At 37.9% G+C, this 19286-nt stretch overlaps 2 protein-coding genes across 3 annotated transcripts in view; both read right to left on the bottom strand.

The window, feature by feature from the left end:
- Positions 1–1358: 1358 nt before the first annotated feature.
- LOC140951534 (uncharacterized) overlaps positions 1359–19286 on the bottom strand; it is a 262305-nt gene continuing 244377 nt past the window's right edge. For both annotated transcript variants that reach the window (XM_073400817.1, XM_073400825.1), the window contains one exon: positions 1359–1736. The gene's annotated coding sequence lies outside the window, so the exon portion shown is untranslated. The remainder of the gene's footprint in view (positions 1737–19286) is intronic.
- Positions 4536–19286, bottom strand: part of LOC140930005 (uncharacterized) — a 38111-nt gene continuing 23360 nt past the window's right edge. Inside the window, exons 6-17 of the mRNA XM_073379670.1 lie at positions 14150–14583; positions 13810–13966; positions 12438–12623; positions 12021–12203; positions 11069–11236; positions 10759–10957; positions 10348–10576; positions 8371–8539; positions 6921–7067; positions 5988–6137; positions 5255–5344; positions 4536–4619 (exon numbers count right to left, since the gene is read on the bottom strand). Of these exons, the coding sequence (XP_073235771.1) occupies positions 4567–4619; positions 5255–5344; positions 5988–6137; positions 6921–7067; positions 8371–8539; positions 10348–10576; positions 10759–10957; positions 11069–11236; positions 12021–12203; positions 12438–12623; positions 13810–13966; positions 14150–14583 (2165 nt within the window). The 3' untranslated portion in view covers positions 4536–4566. The remainder of the gene's footprint in view (positions 4620–5254; positions 5345–5987; positions 6138–6920; positions 7068–8370; positions 8540–10347; positions 10577–10758; positions 10958–11068; positions 11237–12020; positions 12204–12437; positions 12624–13809; positions 13967–14149; positions 14584–19286) is intronic.

The following is a 19286-nucleotide window of genomic DNA, read 5'->3' as shown; positions in this document are numbered from 1 at the left end:
CATGCGTGGGTGTCTCGAGGCGCTAGTCACGCAATAGCTCTTAATATTGGAATAATCATCATCTTTTTAAAGTGTAATCGCAGATTATAGTGCTAATTAAAAAGTTTAGATCCTCCTTTAGTAATTAATATTTCAAATTTAAGATTTGTTATTTGTTGCAAAAGTTTACTATTATTGTTATGATCAAGTAGCAAAAACGAACGAATAAGAGGAATGCAAAGAACAATGAGAAAACTGTCTTCAGTAACAACAACTCCATCCAGATTAGAAAAAAGCGCGCTTGGAAATAATTGCTCGAAATTGGGCCAAATCGAATTTCCGACTTTCCCCAGTCCTCTTGCTGAAAATCTTACGCGGCCATTTCGCTTCCTCCGGGAAGAGGAAAAATCGGTCAGGCTTAACCTTGTTTGAGGTAGACTGGTAACTAGTAAACAGTAAAAAGTTGCCAAATCCGAAATCCTCAAACAATAAAAAAAGACAGTTATTAGTATGGAGGAACGCATTTGTACCTAGCTAGCTAGACACTGACTAAGCACATAATTAGTATGCAGGAAGGCAATGAATAGGCACTTAATTAGTATGCAGGATTAGGCAATGACTAGGCACTTGTTAGGCACTGACTACAGCTGTAGGCACCAACGGGGCTTAATTTTCAACATTGTAGACTACGCATGTGACATTTCCTCTATAAAACAAGTAACTAACTAGTATAGGAACTTTCACGTTGTAGTAGTCGAAAACAACTGCAAAAAATGTAAAAAAAAACGTGTGCTGCAAGCGGAAATGTTTTTTTTTTGCTTTAGAGCTATTGTTTTGTTTTGCTTTGTTTTGTTGTTGTTGTTGTTGTTGTTGTTTTTGCCCTTCTCATTGCGTTCGCCATGTAGCATTACAGAATTTTAGCTTTTTAATTGAAGAAACTAAAAGTGTATTATAACGAGAGCTTTGCTTTCATCCCTGGCTAAATTTTTATATCAGAAGTATGTACTGGACCTTGCGAAGGCTCCCCGTATAAAACTCTTTCGATTACCCCTCTTTGCGGGGTTAGTGGGTTTGTATGGTGACACAGCCACCGGGAATGTTACATTATGACCCTGTTCCGAAAACAGGCTACACTTCGAGTTGTTTATAGTCTCTTCCCTTAACTCTCTTACAGACTTACCTCATGACTATTTTGCAGGTTTTTTTTCTTATTCACATAGCTGAAAGCGTTGAAATTGAAACCTTTTCAATGTTTTCAATTTTTAAAGTTTTATGTCACGGTGATAATCGTTTCCCCTTGGGTTTCCAGTTACCTGTGATAAGTCATTGTTTATTCTTTAGATTGTTTCGTTCCAGTAAAGACAACAGCAGGCTGGTGGTCACTTCTATAAGTCTTTTATTTTAGTTCGTATTTTCATTTATTCTAAAATGTGATAATAGTTGCTCAATCCAGCTGGCGAACGTTTATTTAAACAGACTGATGTCCCTCGTAAATCAAGCTTTGGGCGCTTTCTCTAAGTTCAAGTTAAACCAATTCCTATCGCAAATTTCTTCGATCTGAAGAAAGCACTATCTGTTGCATCATTAGCTTTTCGGTCAATCTGTTTATTGTTCACCAACTTGATTACAACTAAATCTACTTTTCTGTTAGTCCCCAACACCATGCAAAAAATCACAGTTAATTGACCCCTTTATTGTAAAGTCCTGTTCTGTTCCGGTATTAACCTCTGAGAAGTGTTGATCGCCAGGTTCCGAACCTGTCAAGGAACCAGCAAAAATTTATTAACTCTTTCAAAATATTTTTTACACAACAAGACTGGTTAATTGCGCGTCAAGCAAGCGGTCACCAAATTTTGATCATTGATGTCAGTGATATAAGGAGGGAAAAACAAACAAAAAAAAAAAAGAAGAGAAAACAAAGTGACATTTTTTAGGTGTATCTTTTGCTTATTATTAATTTATTTATTGCTTCACAGTATTTAGATTAATATTTACTGCTAGCACCTCGCTTACTCAGCTTTAGACCAAGAAAGCTTTCTTATCAAGATTAGCTTTTAAGTTTTGTCAGGAGCTGGTTTTGTTTGTTTGAAATCATCATGTATTCTTCATAGATTCTAGTCCTTCTTCCAAATCCAGGGTCCATGATATAAAGTCACATATATGTATTTAAGCTTACTTGTGCTAATAAATCAAAGATGAACGGCATGAAGTGAAAAATTCATTATGAACTGGGTGAGTCATTATTAATTGACTAGTACAAGGAACTTTTATACGTTTATACAGGTCAATACTCACTTATAGTGGCTTGTAGATTCAACGACCCCAACTTGCACCACCTGCAATTGAACAGTTGTGACACAATATAATGAAATGCATGTTGTTGTTTTTTGTTGTTGTTTTTCTCTCGAAAATATTTAAACGCGTCTACGGCGTCACAAGATCCTTCGAGGGGTAACAGCATGCCTGGCAAAATACAGGAGCAAAGAATGCTTACGAGGTAGCGGTCGTCAGTCTATTACGGGTTTTAGCTAGAATGTCGTAGTGGCGTAAAGAAGTTATCCAATTTTAACAGTTTTATGATCAGTTTGCGATAGGGAAAGGGCTTAAACTCCGTCGTTAAAAATAACAGGCTAAATCTTCTAGTGAGAAAAATACAATGAAGCCTTCATCATGGCACAGAGAAAAAAACGATCGACTTGCGGAAATCTTTTATGTGCCACTATTCTTTTGTGGACCATGCGGTATGGTCCCTCTTTTTCTTTGTTTTCAATTAGTTAAAACGGCCTAAACAATGACGGTAGTAGTGAACGGCTGTAAGTTTTGTTAATTTAAATTGTTAACCATTTTGGTAGACAGCGCTGCCTGATTTTCATTCATATAAAAGGATAAAGAATTCGATGATTTCTTGTTGAAGAACCATCATCAAGCTTTTTACTTCATTGCTTACACGTGAACAGTTAATTTCCGTAAATTGGCTCTGTTTCTGTACCCAGCCTAATGAACGTGGTTTAAAAGTTTCCTTTTGCCAACTTTATAGGTGATGTTTCATGAGACGATGCGCAAAGACGATTTTTAGCGCTATAGAGTGTTGCAACATTGTTGCGACATTGTTTCCAAAGGTTACAACATTGTCCCAACATTACAACGCTGTGTTTCGCTAAAAGTCGTCGTTGCGAATCGTCCCATGTAACATCACCTTAAGAGCGCGGGAATCTCTAAAATCACCTGTGATTAATTTTATTAACAAGGGACGAACCATTACAAAGTGACGAACGGAGTGGGGAGTTTCTGCTTTGCATATTAGCTGTTTGCTTCGCCATGTGTGCATTTTTCAGTGTTTTTTGCTTAACTTGACTGGGACAAGAAATTGAAAAGCAAATATTACATTATAGATTTTTTCCCACCCCCTTCAATTCTCTGATGCTCATCCGTCTCTAATCAGTCAGTCTCAAAAGGCAGGGAAGATGCCTCAATATAACAAAAGTTAATTTGCAGTCACTCGATCGAAAAGGTGTCAAAGGCTTGTTTCTTGAGCCAGGTGACCTCCAAAATCACAGTAACGAAGAAAAAGGAAAGGAGGAGAACAGAGGAAAAGCAATGGTTGCACTCTTAGCTTTTATAATGGCTACTTTGGACTACTTTGTGGCTCAAAAAAAAAAAAAAAACAAAAGAAAAGAAAACACGTTGGAAGCAAAAGGTCTTTTTGGCGGTAACGTTTTCAAAAATCTGGCCTAGATATACATTTTTATATATAACATATATTAGACACACTGTCACTTTTCAGAGACTTTTTTTTAATACAACCACCAGAATCTGGACCACCTTAGCAAATAACCTTCACCTTTCATGCAACCTTCACATCAGTCAATTCAAGTCCATCACGTATAAGTACTATGAGGACGCCTTAGAACATAACTACGACACAGAGGACCCAGCCGGATCCAGGATCCTGGAAAACCATCTGTCCGTCATGTAACGTTTCCCGTATAAATGTGTTTGTCCGTCTCTGTTGTTGCTTTATTCGTCATACGTAGCTTAAGTGTTTTAAAAGCTACTGACACATAGTTTAAGCACGGGGATCACTGTAATTGGCTCACTGTTGTTATGATATCTAATTAGGCATTTAATTGTTTCAATAAATATTTATTATCATTACTTTGTTTCACTTTTCTCTGTGTTATGTAATAAATGACGCTTACAAAAAAGAAATAAAATAAAATAAATACTTGTATAATTGTTAACCACTGCCTCATCTTCGTCAAAAAAAAAAAACAACAACAAAAAAAATTGTAGGATCGTATATGAAGAAAATTCAAGGAAATGATATTTCCACCTCGGCATGAAGATGTTTGGGGAGTGGGTGTTTGATTTTTACTCGAGGGCTTATTGTTTAATCTTTCTGGATTCAGTCATGTTAAGTCATGTTATATTATGGTAAGTTGGTAATTGATATACAGTACTAGTCTGAAATGTCTGCCGTCGTCTCCCCCACAGTCATATACCCCTCACTCTTTCTTTGCACTTCCTGACGGTTAAGCTAGAAGAGGCAAGAATGAAACAAACATCAACAACACGGTTCAGTGGCCATTAAAACTTACCGGTCGATACAGTACAAGTCCGACAACTTTTCTTGCAAACGGCTGAAAACATAAGTGATAATAAGTTCTAGCAGACACACTTTACACGAGAGAAAAGTATCGCTTACTTTATTCAAGTCCATCCACTGATTGCCCACGGCAGTGACGTCCTAGTTAATTAATTTATATCACCAGTATAACCCAAGGAATTATATAATGACACTAAGCCACAGTACTATAAATTTTAAAGCAATTTGGCCATTTGTTAGCTGCAAATGTAAAATTCACAGGAAATAAATTGAAATTGAAACCTCTTTTCAAAGGCAAAAATAGTGTTACATTTGAGAAATATATAACGCCTGGATTTGGCCCCGATATAATCAGAAAGAAAACGTTTTAGTTTGGACCTACTTTGCACACAATAGCCCACTTTCCTGCAGTTTGAGAGCCAGATACAAGTTAGTAGTTGCACTGTTAGTCATCCTGTTGACTCCATTAAAATCCTTCTTCTTGGTGATTTTTGGCAGCTGGAAGCAACTTCAGAAATTGATTCAGTTTTCTGATGATCTGAGCCGATTGGGAATTCGCATAGTTTCAAAACTTCCAATATTTGCGGCATTATATTTGATTAGTTCTTTCACTAGTTTCGAATTTTTCCAGAGTATGGCACAATTGTATAAGTTGCCACTTTTACGTACCTTTATAAAACGTCCTCCGACAAAGGTGTGGAAATTTAGCAGTCTGCCATGGACAAAAGTATGGATCGTTGTCTTTGCACTGGGGATCCACTTATGAAGAAAGAAGAAAAGTGCTTTTTTATAAAAAAAAAATGTAAAGAAGAAGCGTCTTTTTAAGGCCCGAAACAGTCAGTCAATAGTCAGCCAGCAAACCGTGGTAAAAAAAAAAAAAAGATGTACTGGTGGACTGCCGATAACTCGAGCCTCGCACTTACTCGAACCAAAATCGATTTTCCCTGTATTTACTTAATACATTTGCTATAATCATGATAATTGTTACCCTCGCATCGGTAACTCTAACCCTCGATAACTCGAGCATAGCTCCCACTATACCAACACACTACAACGAGGGTGTATCTACAAATGCCAGAAGATCACATCAGAGGCTAGATGTCTAACTTCTAAAATATGCCATGTCAAGAAATCGAAAAGCGAATTCACATATTAGGTAGAAGCTCCTTAAGTTAAGTATATATTTACGAATCTGTTTGTCATGGTTATTGGATTTGAGTTACTTGCTATATTACAAACACATAAACGAGCGCTTCGATAAGACTGGCTATAAAAATCTGTTGAGAGGTCACCGGCAATAAGGGCCTAACTCTTCTTACAAAAGATTTATTTTACAGCATCATTTAAATACTCCACTTATCCTATGCCGTTTTTTATGGTTTAACGGATTTTTAATATTTACCATAACATCTGTTGCAACTTTTCCTGCATGAATCCCAAAGAGTGAATTTTTGGCGATACCTCAACCGTCCTATGACGTTCTTCCAACAACCTCCGGCGGCTGCCACTGACGGACATTTTGACTGCATACTGGGACTGTCTTCACAAGGTTCTTCTCAAGAAAAAAGTAAACGAAAATTCCAGTGTTAAGACTGAACATTAACACTTATTAATGTTGAGTAAAGTTAATAATGAAAACAATTTTAAATTCTTGGTGTTAAGATTATTAACGAAGAGCCTTTAGGCGAGGGAAATAATCAGAACATGTGCAAAATGCAAGTGAAATTGTTTCCTTAAATCCCCAGTTTACCATTGTGTTAGTATTAATATCATCGGTGACAAATTACGCACACTGTTTTTTTTTGTTTGTTTTACTTGTTTATCGTATCGAGAGCTTAAGTTACAAGTTTCTGAATTTTTTGGACAAAATAGAATCCTTTTGGAAGCGCGCTTTCGAGTGTGCAGGTTTCTAAAGCGTCTTTTAAAGCCCTGACATCTTATTCATAACGTTTTAAAACTTCGACTCATCTTGGTACTGAGACGTACGAAACATTACCAAGGAGATATTGTAATTTCACATGTGAGATTATAAATTAACGTTTAACTTTCCCGCCAAAATTGAGGAGTAACTTCATCACCCTTGATTGTCAATGTTAAAGCGTACACATGACGATGTCGTGTAACAGCATATACCCATCTAATTACACAAATATTAACTCTTATAGCCAAACAATTGCGAAATATTTTAGGTCAAAAGAAATCTGACTATTTGACATATCCTGTTATTTTCATAATATATTGCCTCATCCTAGGGATCGCTCAGTTCAACTTACGACTAGTCACTGTCTAATTAAATCGACAAAGAAATAATATGGTTTAGGTTACGCTTCCTTACGCTGTCCTGGACATAGATTAGTATTACAGCTGTTTTTTTGTTTTTTCAAATGTAAACTGTTTTCTGGACATTTTCTTTCGCGAAGCTTGAATCCGGATCCACAAGTCTTGCTGCAACTTCCCCAGGAACCCCAGGCACCGCAGGAGCCTACGCAACATGACAGATGAAAAGAGGGACGTTTGCTGGTATCAATACAAATAGCATCAATAGTAAAGATAACAACAGAAGAAAAAGAACGTGGTACTTCAGCTGTTTTGGCGGGGTTGGAGGAAATGGTAGGAAATTTCATAGTCATGTTATATGAAGAACAATAGCCAAATGCAGCTACCTAAAAACCGGGGAGGGAATGCTTCAAGAAAGTGAATGGGTAGAGGTGTTCCTTCGATTGGAACCCTTCAAACCCTGACAAAAGTCATTCATTTTGCTACCCTGTTTAAGACAAGAGAACCAATATCATTTCTCTGATTTATTTCGTTTCCCACACAGAATTAAGTATTTTTTTAAAAGTAACTTCAAGGAATTAGGTTCTTTCTTTCTTTCTTTCTTAGACAGTTCATCGTCAACCTTCACGCTCTTTTTAAGGCTTCTGGTCCAAAAAGACACTTTGTTCAAGACGCTATATGGTGAAATTGAGCAATACCCTGTTGAAGACTCAAACCCCTGAAAAAGATATCCTGTTCAGCGTCACATACCCGCCCAGGCCAGGAGCCCATAATCCGGGGTTAGAAACTCCCGTACTAGGCCTATGTCAGGGCGGTTTTACGGATAGGTTTATTTTTAGACACATTTTAAGGCACTTTTTCCCGGAAAATAGAAACTCTACCATGTCTATGATCGCATTCGAAGTATAAGATATTAAAAAGGAAAAAAAAAACTAAAAACGTTATTAAAAGGGAAAAATATTATTGTTAGGTCTGTAGGTTTTGCTGACTGATTTGTGGAATTCAAAAGATATTCAAAAGTCATGCCAAAACCTTCCTAAAAATAGAGTGGTCTGTAAAACGCTGTGACACGAGGGTATGGAAGTTGTTTGCTTCAGTTTATGGGCTCCTGTCCAGGTCAAATAAGGTACTACCCCCTCCCCTGGGCTTAAACATATATTAGCAACTACTATTTGAATCTTGGTTGTTTTGTCCCATGCGAGGGAATGGGGATTCTGGAATGCGGGGAATTTTAGCTTGTGGAATCCGGGGCTTTAGAATTTGGGATAAATCTCAAGGAATCAGGAATCCCACTAAGAATTGGAATTCAGAATCCAATTTCCACTCTCAAAGAATCAGGATACCAATACTGTAATCCGAAATCTACAGCGTGGAACCTCTAAAATCTGTCTAGAAGCCGACTGTCTTGGATTCTCTTACACGTGTGTTTCCCCCTTTTCATTCTTGCAGATCCAAAGCCTTTTAATTATTGAGGTATACTGATTATAAAGACTTTTATCGAAATGTACCTAGGGCTTGGTGGTCACATGCTATTTTCATGATTTTCTCCAGTCTGCTGATAAGGTCACTGTACGAATGTACTTGAATGACATTCTCATCACTGCCAGCAATTTCTTTAAGTTCACCATAACCAATCCCTTTCCCGATGCCGATAGCGATTCGCCTAACTCCAGCAAGCTTTAAATTTGAAGATAGCTAAATTAGTAAAGGTAATCACATGATTTCGAGAGCAATTTGGGACAAATTGGAGAAAAGAGAATTTTTCAAAGACTAAAAAGGGCGAGTGCAATTTGTGGTCTTTGAAAAATTTTCGAGTGCTGATTTATCCCAAATTGCACGAGAAAAAACATATGATTACTTGTTAATAATGTACATGCAAAAATTTGACTTCCGTTTGTCACAGCTCCCTGTTCCCGCCTACAAATGACAACCTCGTCCAAGATTGGTCTAAATTTTGACAGGTGAAAAATATTGATGGATACAAACGCAGAAGCTAGGAAGCTGTTTACCGAGAACTCAAGCCATTTGTCACTTTACGTTTTTAACTTTTCATGTTTTTCTACTGCCGCACGGAAAGAAATACGGCAGGTCTACTGACAAATACAACTTCTAACAAGATTCCTTTGCACTGTTGTGTTTTGTTTATTTGGGTTTTGGTTGAGGAAAGCGTCGCAACTGTGGTTTCATCAATGGCTATTTTTGTAGTTCATGCATGCTTTTACAGCAGAGTAACGGAGAAAACTAAAGCGTTTCTAATTACCTCACCTACTAGATTCCAGGAGGTGACTTTCAGTTATTGCATTTTTTCCCGCTTAATTATTTTAAGTTTCTTACGCGGTGTCTTGTAAGATAAATTTGAGACGATGTATGGCCTAGTGTTTCAAAAACACAAGCTTTTTAAAAACAGTTTACGACTGAATTGATTAAAATGAAAGTTCTAAAGGAAACTTATTTGTCGTGTTGGTTGTAAAAAAAAGGCTTTGAGCAGGGTAAGTTCACCTAGTATTTGCCTTCCAAAGACAAAGCCGGCTATTAAAAATAAGCTTACAAACAAACAGAAAACAAGGTTTTAAAAAAGATTTTCCGCAATACTTTAAAGATATTACTTCTTCAAAGAGGTTTTATGAAATTAGAAAATTGCTTTTGTTTCAAGACATTTTCATGATCATGTTTTGGTTGTCAGTCAATAATTTTGGATTTTGCTATTGGGCTTTTGTTTCTTGTGGTTTCTTGGAGTGTGAGTATGCCGCGTGAATGAACCTGAAATCAGACTTGCTTTATGTTTACATCATGACTGTTTGTGATTTAAACTTACGTCTGTTTGTATATTCTTTATCCTCATCAAAAAAAAAAAATAAAATAAAAATAAATAAATAAATAAATAAATAAAGGAGTTGTCGATTATTCTGACAGACGGCTTTAACTGAACTCACCTGAGCCTGAAAATCAATCTAATTTCAACTTTCTGTACTTAATTTAACAATTAGTTCATGCGTCAGCGTGCGTATGTCAAGATATTGAGCCCGCGGAAAGTTTGAAGAGCACGAAAGAGGCATAAGAATTGCTCGAGGAGCAGCCGAAAGCAACTCTAGCCTCTTGAGTGCTCTCCAAACTTCCCAAGTACTCAATATCTCGACATACGTACAGCTGAAGTATGAACTAATTGTTTTATAACATCGTCAAAGCATAGATAATAGAAAGACTGGGTATTTCTATTATCCATGGTTAAAGCGATCAATGCAGAAGTTAACTTAATTTTTTTTTTGTAGCGCGTGCTCAAACCAGTACGATTCAGTGTCTACGTGACTCTATTTTTTTACCTCACAGTTATGTTTTTGTCTTGAAACTGAGAGAAAGTTTACTCAAGTCGCTTACCATGACATTCAACAAGATGGTAAAATCCATATTGAGGTGCCGGAAAACTATTCATTCACCGAAAACTATAAAATAAATTGCTCCTACAATAATTTAGTAATTGAAATGACCTTTAATGGAGGCAGAACTTGAGAGAATGGTTTGCTGCCTTCATTTGTGTTCCCATCAGTGAGGACAAGCAACACATTAGGTATATCCGGTCTGTCCCCAGTCTCCTGCCATCCAAAGAAGTCTTCTGCTGCTAGTTCCAGGGCCCTATCAGTCCTTGTTCCACCTCGAATATGTGGTAGCTCGACAATTTTCCTCTTTAATTCCCCGACATTTTGTGGATCTTTAAACCTTTAAATGAAGCAAAAGAGGCCATGGGTTCGAATCTCGTAGAACTCCCGAAATTTTTGTCGGTTAATTTGCAATCACTTAAATTTCTATAATTGAAAGTGGCAAGCCAATTATTTCATATTCAAATTGAACATGACATTTCCAGTATGGCAAATTAATAACGCCGTGTGGTGTAAACGAACCTGTAAAAAGTATGTGCTTCCCAGCTGTACAGAAGAATTGTCATGTGCGTACCGGGCTCGGATATTTCAAGTCTACTCACGAGCCCTTGTAAGAAGGATTTTGCTTTTGCATAATCAGTTGGATGGATACTGTTTGACGAGTCTATAATCACGCCAACATCCAAATATTCCTTGCATGGCGGAGGTGGGGGAGGAGGACCTAAAAGAAGACGACAATAACACGATATGACGTTAAGATTTAAGAAATAAATTTAAAATGACCAATGACAGCCGTAATTGTTGTAGAGTAGCAAAGGAATGATTTTCTTACATGTCTGTGTGTTACAGCTCTCCGTTTTTGTGCTTGGTCCTTCACATTTCTTGCCATCACCAGAAGGTGGTGGATTTGTACAGGTTCTTTTTCTTACTTGCACACCGCCTCCACAAGTCTTATCACACGGTCCAGGACCACTCCATGGAGACCAGTTGCCATCTTCACCTATTTTGTTGCAATAGAGAATAAACGAAGTTTTCATCATGACTTATAATGTTTGGCAAGGAAAACAAAATTGAAGCATCAACTGTCAATCATTTTATTACGCACTTGACTTATACAAGTCATAGTGCATTATACCCAGCTAACGCCACATCTAACTGTATAACTTTTGCCGCGGCAAACCAGAACAATCCTAGAAAGGTTCTTTGTTTGTTGGCAAGTAAAGCCAATAAGTGATAATTAGCACTTCTCCTCTTTTCTCTCGTAGGCTATAAATATATATTTCTTCAACCGTATTCACTATTGGGGGTGAGCCAATTTATAAATGTATGTTAATTACGAATTGCGATGCTACCATTTTTATACCAAACCACATCCAATAAGACTTAACATTAAAAAAACTACTGACCACTCAAACATCGATGACACATAGAAAAACACAATGATGCCCAAGTATACTCTCCCACCGCTTCTAGTTTCTGAATATAGTCGTCGATTGGAAATGGCTTACCACAGTCTCGCGTGTTACACTCCTGGGTTTCCTCAGTTGGTCCCAGGTTTTGCTCGATGCACGTTGGCCCACCATCAGACGGAGGGGGATTGGTGCAGGTCCTTGAACGTTTCTGAACTCCTTCACCACAAGTCACAGTGCATTCTCCCCAGTTTGACCATTCAGAGCATCCGCCAGGTACCGCTGACAGGAAATAGAAAAAAAAAAAAGAAAACGAATGGCGTGCTATTGATTGATAGTAAACTGTAGACTAATGCTCCAAAAAGTAATACTTACGACAATCGTTTGAGTTACATTCCTGGGTTTCCTCGGCGGGTCCCAGGTTTTGCTCGATGCAGGTTGGTCCACCCCCGGAAGGAGGGGGATTAGTACAGGTCCTTGAGCGTTTCTGAACTCCTCCACCACACGTCACGCTACATTCAGCCCATTTAGACCAGCTAATGTAACCACCCGGCACCGCTAAAAAAAAGTGAATTAGGCCCATCACTTAATGCGTTGAAAAGGAATGTTTAATGCAAGAAAAACACAAAGGAAAAGCTAGTAGCAATGAAAAGGGTTTGTCGGTTTACTTTACTTGCAAAATTTCAATTGGCTTTTAATGCTCAATCGGTATAAAAAACAAAATTTCTGGTAAGACTGTTTCACAACACCACCAACGATTTAAATAATAATAAAAGAGAATTCAGGTCTTACGACAGTCCTGAGTGTTGCAGTTTTCGGTTTCTTTAGGGGGACCAAGGTTGACCTGTTCACTGCAAGGTTTTCCATCATTTTTTGGAGGTGGATTGGTGCAAGTCCTAGAACGTTGATGGGTTCCACCACCACATGTGGCCGAGCACTCAGACCATTCACTCCACTCAGTGAACCCTCCATCGATATCTGGAAAGAAATTAGATGCTAAATTTGTAAAAAGGGAATTTGAATTTCTCCCATGCATTTTAAAAGAGTACTAAGCCGTAAGTAGTGAAGCAAATAAAACATAGTCTTTTTCACAAGCAACTTGGTAACTAACAATTAATGAATGAGGCTGAGTATCTTATGAAGAGTTATGGAGATCGAGGATATGATATGAAAGCCGAATTCAATAATTTTTTTATTATTCAGTCAAAATAATTCTTAGTTTAAAAACAATGGCAAAACATGATTACCTCCATCGATCCATCGATGTTAAGTTCATGTGCGATAGTGCACGTTTAGGTTTGTCCAGCTCCGCAAATATTCTCCAAATAGCAGATGTCGCCCTTCGAGTTGTCGTCTTGCTGTTCTTGCCATGTTTTTACCTATTTTTTCTCCTAGTTCTTACGCTTGAAACGACTGAAATCTCCGCCATTTTTCAAGTTTACATTCAAAACAACTCAACCTCGTCCCCAGGCCTTCTCGGTTAACAGTGCATTAACAGTCCAAGAACGTTTCATTTTTGACGTCATTTCCTCGCTAAAAGTAATTTTCTTCCAAATTTGGTCACCAGTAACTGGTTATGGTGAATTAAACATGTGCCTTTAGCCAATCAGAATTCGGAGAAATATTTTGTATGAATAATAATGCCATTCATTCTTTTACCTATTTTTCGGAGGGTGTTATCCGCCTCGGCCTACGGCTTCGACGGATAACACGCTCCTCGATCTCCATAATTCTTCATAAGATACTCAGCCTCATTCATTAATTGTTAAGTAATGTGAATTCGCGGAGCAAACCCGGTCTTAATCGCTAGGGGAGGCTTATGCCTGGGTCGGCCTAAAAGCAGGGAAACAATGTTTAACACTTAACTTATGATAATTCTTTTAAGAATGATCGTATAAGAAAGCGGTAAACATGCAAAAACGTTCTTCCATTACCCAAATGTTTTTTGATAGTGAAAAACCAGCCTGAAAGGCCGGGGTCGGGATTTCCCAAAGAGAGTATTCTTTTCATTTACCTACCGATGTGTCTTTACTGCTCCTTCGAACAGTTATGTTACAGAAAAAAGTCGTTGGGTGCCCCTGAATTTTAACTGGTACTACACGACTGGAAAGGTTTCTCCAGACTATTTTGCATAACTATATCAATGAGAAAAAAGAAAACTTACTGCAGACACTTTCTATAATAGTATCTAACTTGTTTCTCAGATCGTTGCCGAAGTTCTTTACATTCACTACTCGGTCTTTACTCCCGGCCATTCTTTCAAGCTCTGTTTGACTGATCTTTTTTCCAATGCCAACAGCAATTCGATGGATCCCCCTTTTCTAAAAAATAATAGGTATTTGTGTCCCACATAAATCAGCTGATAAATGTTGCTTTCGTTTCTGTCATGCCCACACGAAGCTGTAGACAGTAGAGCACTTTTAGTCGTTATAGTTGATAAAAGTGTATAAACTGCAATAAATCGAAAGTTGCGATAAATATGTTAAGAACAATTAACTGCTTACCTCAAGTTTCGGCACAACAATATCATAACTCTCTGATTTAGGGTTAGTCTTCCCGTCGGTAAAAATGATCATGACATTGGGTGAATTTGGTCGATCACCATTCTCTGAAACAAAGACCTTTTCGGCAACCGCCGTTAGTGCTTTATCAGTCCTCGTGGGTCTTCCTAATATATCATTTTCCTTCATGTAGTCAAAAAGCTTCTCCAGCTCCTCATTGCTGTGGTATTTTTTATCATTCAGTTTGACGCGAAGTTCTGGATCACCAGCGTACGTAATTATTGAGAAGTGGGTTTGGTCTTCACCCACTTTAAACTGAGAAACGAGGTTTTTAACAGCGTCCAACATCCTATCATAGTTTTTGGCACCTACGCTTTGGGTCCTGTCGATTACGAGTGATATATCCAATGGAGAATTGTCGCAAGTAGAGCTGTCCTCTGAAAGAGAAAAAACATGTATCATCTTTCCCACACTGGCATTTTAGGCGTTGCCCGCAAGAATTAAATTATCCATTAGAAGAATCGGTAAGAAGTTAAAAATGTAATCGACGATGATCTACTCAAATAAAGCCACCCATAAATGCTTCAGGCATGGGAGGTGATTATTCAATACCCGTGTTATCATTCGGATGTTTACGGGTTTCTGGGTAATCGGATCCGATTCGGACACAAATATCTACTCTGACCCGATTTCATTAACTAAAGATTTCACCTTCTTAATTTTCTCCGCTTCTCCGTTGTGCACAGCTTTAGAGTACAGCAGCCTAGCCAGTGAAAACGAAAATAGGCGTTTAAAAGCTACAGGAAGACGAAATAGCCCAATTTCTCTCTAAAACGGAAATTTAATTACATGGACTTTCGACCATATACACTGCACACTTAATTTTACACAGGGGCACCCAAAGGCAATTTTCGGAAAATATCTGTTCGGAAGACGATTTGAGATCTAGAATTTTCGGAACATTTGTTGTAAAATTTCTTGCTTGCCTGCCTCTCCTAGGATTTTCGAACATCTACAAAATGGTATAATCCGGCCATTTTTAACGGATTTTTACCCTAAAAAAGGCCACCAAGAATTTTCGGGAGCCTTTTCCTGGCTGACATTTTCGAAAAGGTAAGTTTTGATCCCTATGATTTTCGGAAATCCGAACAGATGAAAAGATTTTAGGGGATAAAAATATGCCTATATCTACCGTTTAAATACTAAAATACGTTCAACAATGCTATGTTTAAGTGGTTTTGAACTATATCCTCGTTGGGTGCCCCTGTTTTACACTCTCCTTCTAGCTCCTGGCCGGTTTAAGTGGCATTTTGTCGAGTTTTGCACTGGGGACTATTTACTTCGGATATTACATAATAGTTACCTTTGTTTTGTTATAGTTTGACTTCTAGGCTATTTTAGTTCGCTAATAGGGTTTTTAAATGTGGCGGCTCGTAAGAGCGTCAGATTCGATAAGAAACAAAGAAATTTTCAGGGCAAAATAAACCAAGACTAGTCAATACACAAAGAGATAATGGTAATTAAAAGATATATTTATCCTTGAAATATTATTAAATTCCTCTTTAGTATAATTTGTCTACTCTTAGTCTAAATCTAAATCTAAATTCTTTGATAACGTTTCAGTCTCCCATGCGATCCAATTCTGTCCATGTTGTTGACACACACTACGTCTGGGCTGCGTGTGATCTAGGCAGGTTGTTATCCAGGCGAAACCGAAATAGCATCCGGCTCAATATTAATCTGCATAATTCTTCACATATTGCCAACCTCATAATCAATAACTGTTGGTTATCTTACTGACAGAAGAAAAGGCAAATTTTTGCCCGAGTGATAGATTCAGGCCGTGTGTGTTAGGGCTTGTAAAACCATTTTGAATTATCTCTTTCTTTAATATTTATCTAAAGCTTTAATCTAAGTAACATTACCTTGATAGCCGTGTGCAAGATACAGTGAAACGAGAGTGAAAAACCACCAGAAAAACATGACGTTTCTTCAGCTCAGCCACAGCTGCAGATAAAATAAAGTAAAGAGTTAGACCACTCTTCTAGGATCGTGAAAGCTTTTCAACAATGGCCAATGTCTTGTCACAAAACTGATCTTAGCGGACAGATCGACGCACAGGTAACCTCAGCTCGAAATGTTTTTGCGTATTTTTCTGAAACCCTACGAGTCGAATGAAAAAGGATTACAACAAAAACGGCTTACCTTACATAAAACATTTTTGGCTTCCTTCCTGTGTAGTGTACGCGAGCTGCCTGATTTACGGCCATTTTATAGGTTTGAGTGCGACCAATTTTCACTCTACAGTAAAGCCCATAAAATGATTGAAAAAGGAGTCGATTAAAAGAATCGGCCCATGAACTACACAAAAAAAAAGCAACACACATTTTGAGTAAGGTAAACCGTATAATTGAAATCCTTTCACATTTTCATTGGTTCGAGAAACGTCGTTTTTTTCCCCATACAAATCCTCATTTTATTTCCAATGTTACGCAACAATACTGATGGGCTGTTTTGGCTAATGGCAAATCCGAAGTGGCCTTATAGTTTTCCATATTGACCCTTTGCATAGTCTAATGTGGCCCCGATGCAAGGCTCCATTTAGCCCCAAATTTGGGTGCCAAAAGAGCCCCATCTCAATGGGGCTGAATCGGCCCCCAAAACAGTACCTTTCTGGACTCACCCGTTTTGGCCCCATTTTTGGGGCCAAATTGGCTCTTTTCATTTTACAGTGTTATTTAAGCTTGGGCTAACAGTGATTTTCGCAGCTGATTGTGATTTAGGCCCGAATCGAATTCAAATTTATGCTGATCCACAATATTCTAAACCGGCTAAATTGATTGAGGTGCCGTAATTCACATGAGCCGAACACGAGCCGAACATCTACATGCTTTTCGCGTCAGGGTACTCACTAAATAAAATCCACCAAGATTGAATTAGACGACTGTGATTTAGGCCCGAATCGAATTTAAATTTAGGCTGATCCACAATAGTCTAAGCCGACTAAATTTATTCAGATGCCGTAATTCACATGAGCCGAACACAAGTCGAACATCTTACATGCATGGCCACTAAGTTTGAATTAGACTTCAAGCATGCGCAGTCTCAATTTTTTCTTATTCCGTCGAGCGAAACGTGCGAGACACAAAAAATCTGTAGAGAAGGAGAGACTGCTTGCAGTCTACGTTTGAGTCGCCAAAACCTCGTCTTGATGATAGAATTTTTCACCACAGAAAGTTAAGGAACTTGCTATTAGTGCGTTGTGCTTCAAAGTCCAGATCAAAAAGCATTTGTAGATACAGGCTCTCCAAGAAGCATTAAGTGTTAATTAAAAGTAAATAATTACAGCCTTTATACTTCTACATGAGAAACTTCTGCAATCTGATTGGCTTAGAGCAGTGGTATTTCAGCTTAATTTGAAATACCTACATGTGAAAATTACAAACCTTCTGCGGGTAGTAGTATAAACAAATAACAGCATGATTTGTACGTGATATTTGGCATAAATACCACTCGTGATATTTCAAAATTGTCTCAAATTTCACTCGCCTAACGGCTCGTGAAATTACGCATAACAATTTCGAAATATCACTCGTGGTATTTATGCCAAATATCACTACAAATCATGCTATTACCTATACTAAGTGGTATGTGAAACCAAAAGTCCTTTGAAATATGTTGTTCATAGTTTGAACAAAGTATTAACCTCATCTCTAGTGCCTCCTCAACTAAAAGACCCTGGTTGTTGTTGGGAACGTATTAACCATAGGTGGGCGCTAAATTACGATTGTTTTAAAACCAAATATGAACATTGCTAAAAAAAACCAACAGGAAAATGCGACAGCTATACCCAATGTTGCAAATGAAGCCACCCGTAAATATAGAAGTATTTAAAACCACAAAACCGTTCTCTATTACGAGACTGAGTTTTCTCACTGCTGTTACGTTAGAAATTCTCCGGTCTCTCAACCTTCCTTAGTTTCCTTCACTTAGTTTTATTTTCAAAGTTACTCCACATGCAACCAATGCAGCCGCAATAAACGAAGGCGTATTAAAGCTCGAGAATAAAAATGAGATCAGCGTTGTTTGCAAACGCCCTGGCTGAGATACAAGAGCTCGACTGATTTTAAAAGAAAGGGCAGAATTCAAGCAGCCCAATGGCGTAGCATATTTTGAAAACGAGCCCCACTTTTCCTTGATACAATAAAATCAATCTTTAGTTTCCTTACCGTATGTAAACTTTGAAAAAGTTGCGAATTCAGTTCGTCCCTGAGATGTTTGCAGAACAAAGAGCAGAGGATTAATGAGTGACCTGAACTGTTTTGCCAAGTTTATTTAAAGATTTATGGAAATTAAAAATTTGCACTTTGAGATCTTTTACCATCGTAGACACAACACATTCTCCTCGCGGGCAATTTACTGTGAATACAGTCCTTCTGCTAACGAAAGAAAGTTTTAAATGGTATTTTATGACTGTTTTTTTGCACAAATGGATTTTATTTTGAAAGTTCAGTGATGAATTTAGCTTATTCGGAAAAAAAAGGAATCTAACTTTGTTCAAGTCACCTTCTTTGCCCTCGAGTGGGTGTTTGGAGTGGGATGTACATACTCTCAGGGTCGTAACATGGTATATCCGGGTCCCACTGATCCCTATTTTTCTTTCCTTCATTTTGATCCCTGAGCCCCATTTTCCCCAAAATTTTTATCCCTGAGCCCTGATAAAAGAATTGATCCCATCCATGTTTTTTACACAAAATTCTAACTTAGGCAACTTTTTTTATCTCCAAATCTAGAACATAGAACATGCTCAAATGGGTTGATGAGAAAAAACATTAACTTTAATTTTTTAGTGCAAGTTGTAGGTTCTATCAGAGCTTTCTATTCTGCTATCCCTGTTGATGTTGTAGTCTTATGCGAATTTCCTCTCACACACTGTTTGTGTTACAGTGAGGATCACGATCAATTACCAATGACAAAATACCTGCTTTACATGAAGTAGAAAAATTAAATGATGCAAGCCACAGGTTCTACAGTTTAACAGCTTTTCTGTGTCAAGCCCATTAACGGCTTTTCCTGGCTTCATAACCATTGTAGATTGTCAGAGGACATATCTTGTTGTAGGTCTTCCAGACCTACTCCT

The sequence above is a fragment of the Porites lutea genome, chromosome 1 (genome assembly GCF_958299795.1).
Source record: "Porites lutea chromosome 1, jaPorLute2.1, whole genome shotgun sequence".
NCBI classification, from domain to species: Eukaryota; Metazoa; Cnidaria; class Anthozoa; order Scleractinia; family Poritidae; genus Porites; species Porites lutea.
Note: the sequence above shows the minus strand (reverse complement) of the source record. Positions and strands in the feature narration are given on the sequence as shown.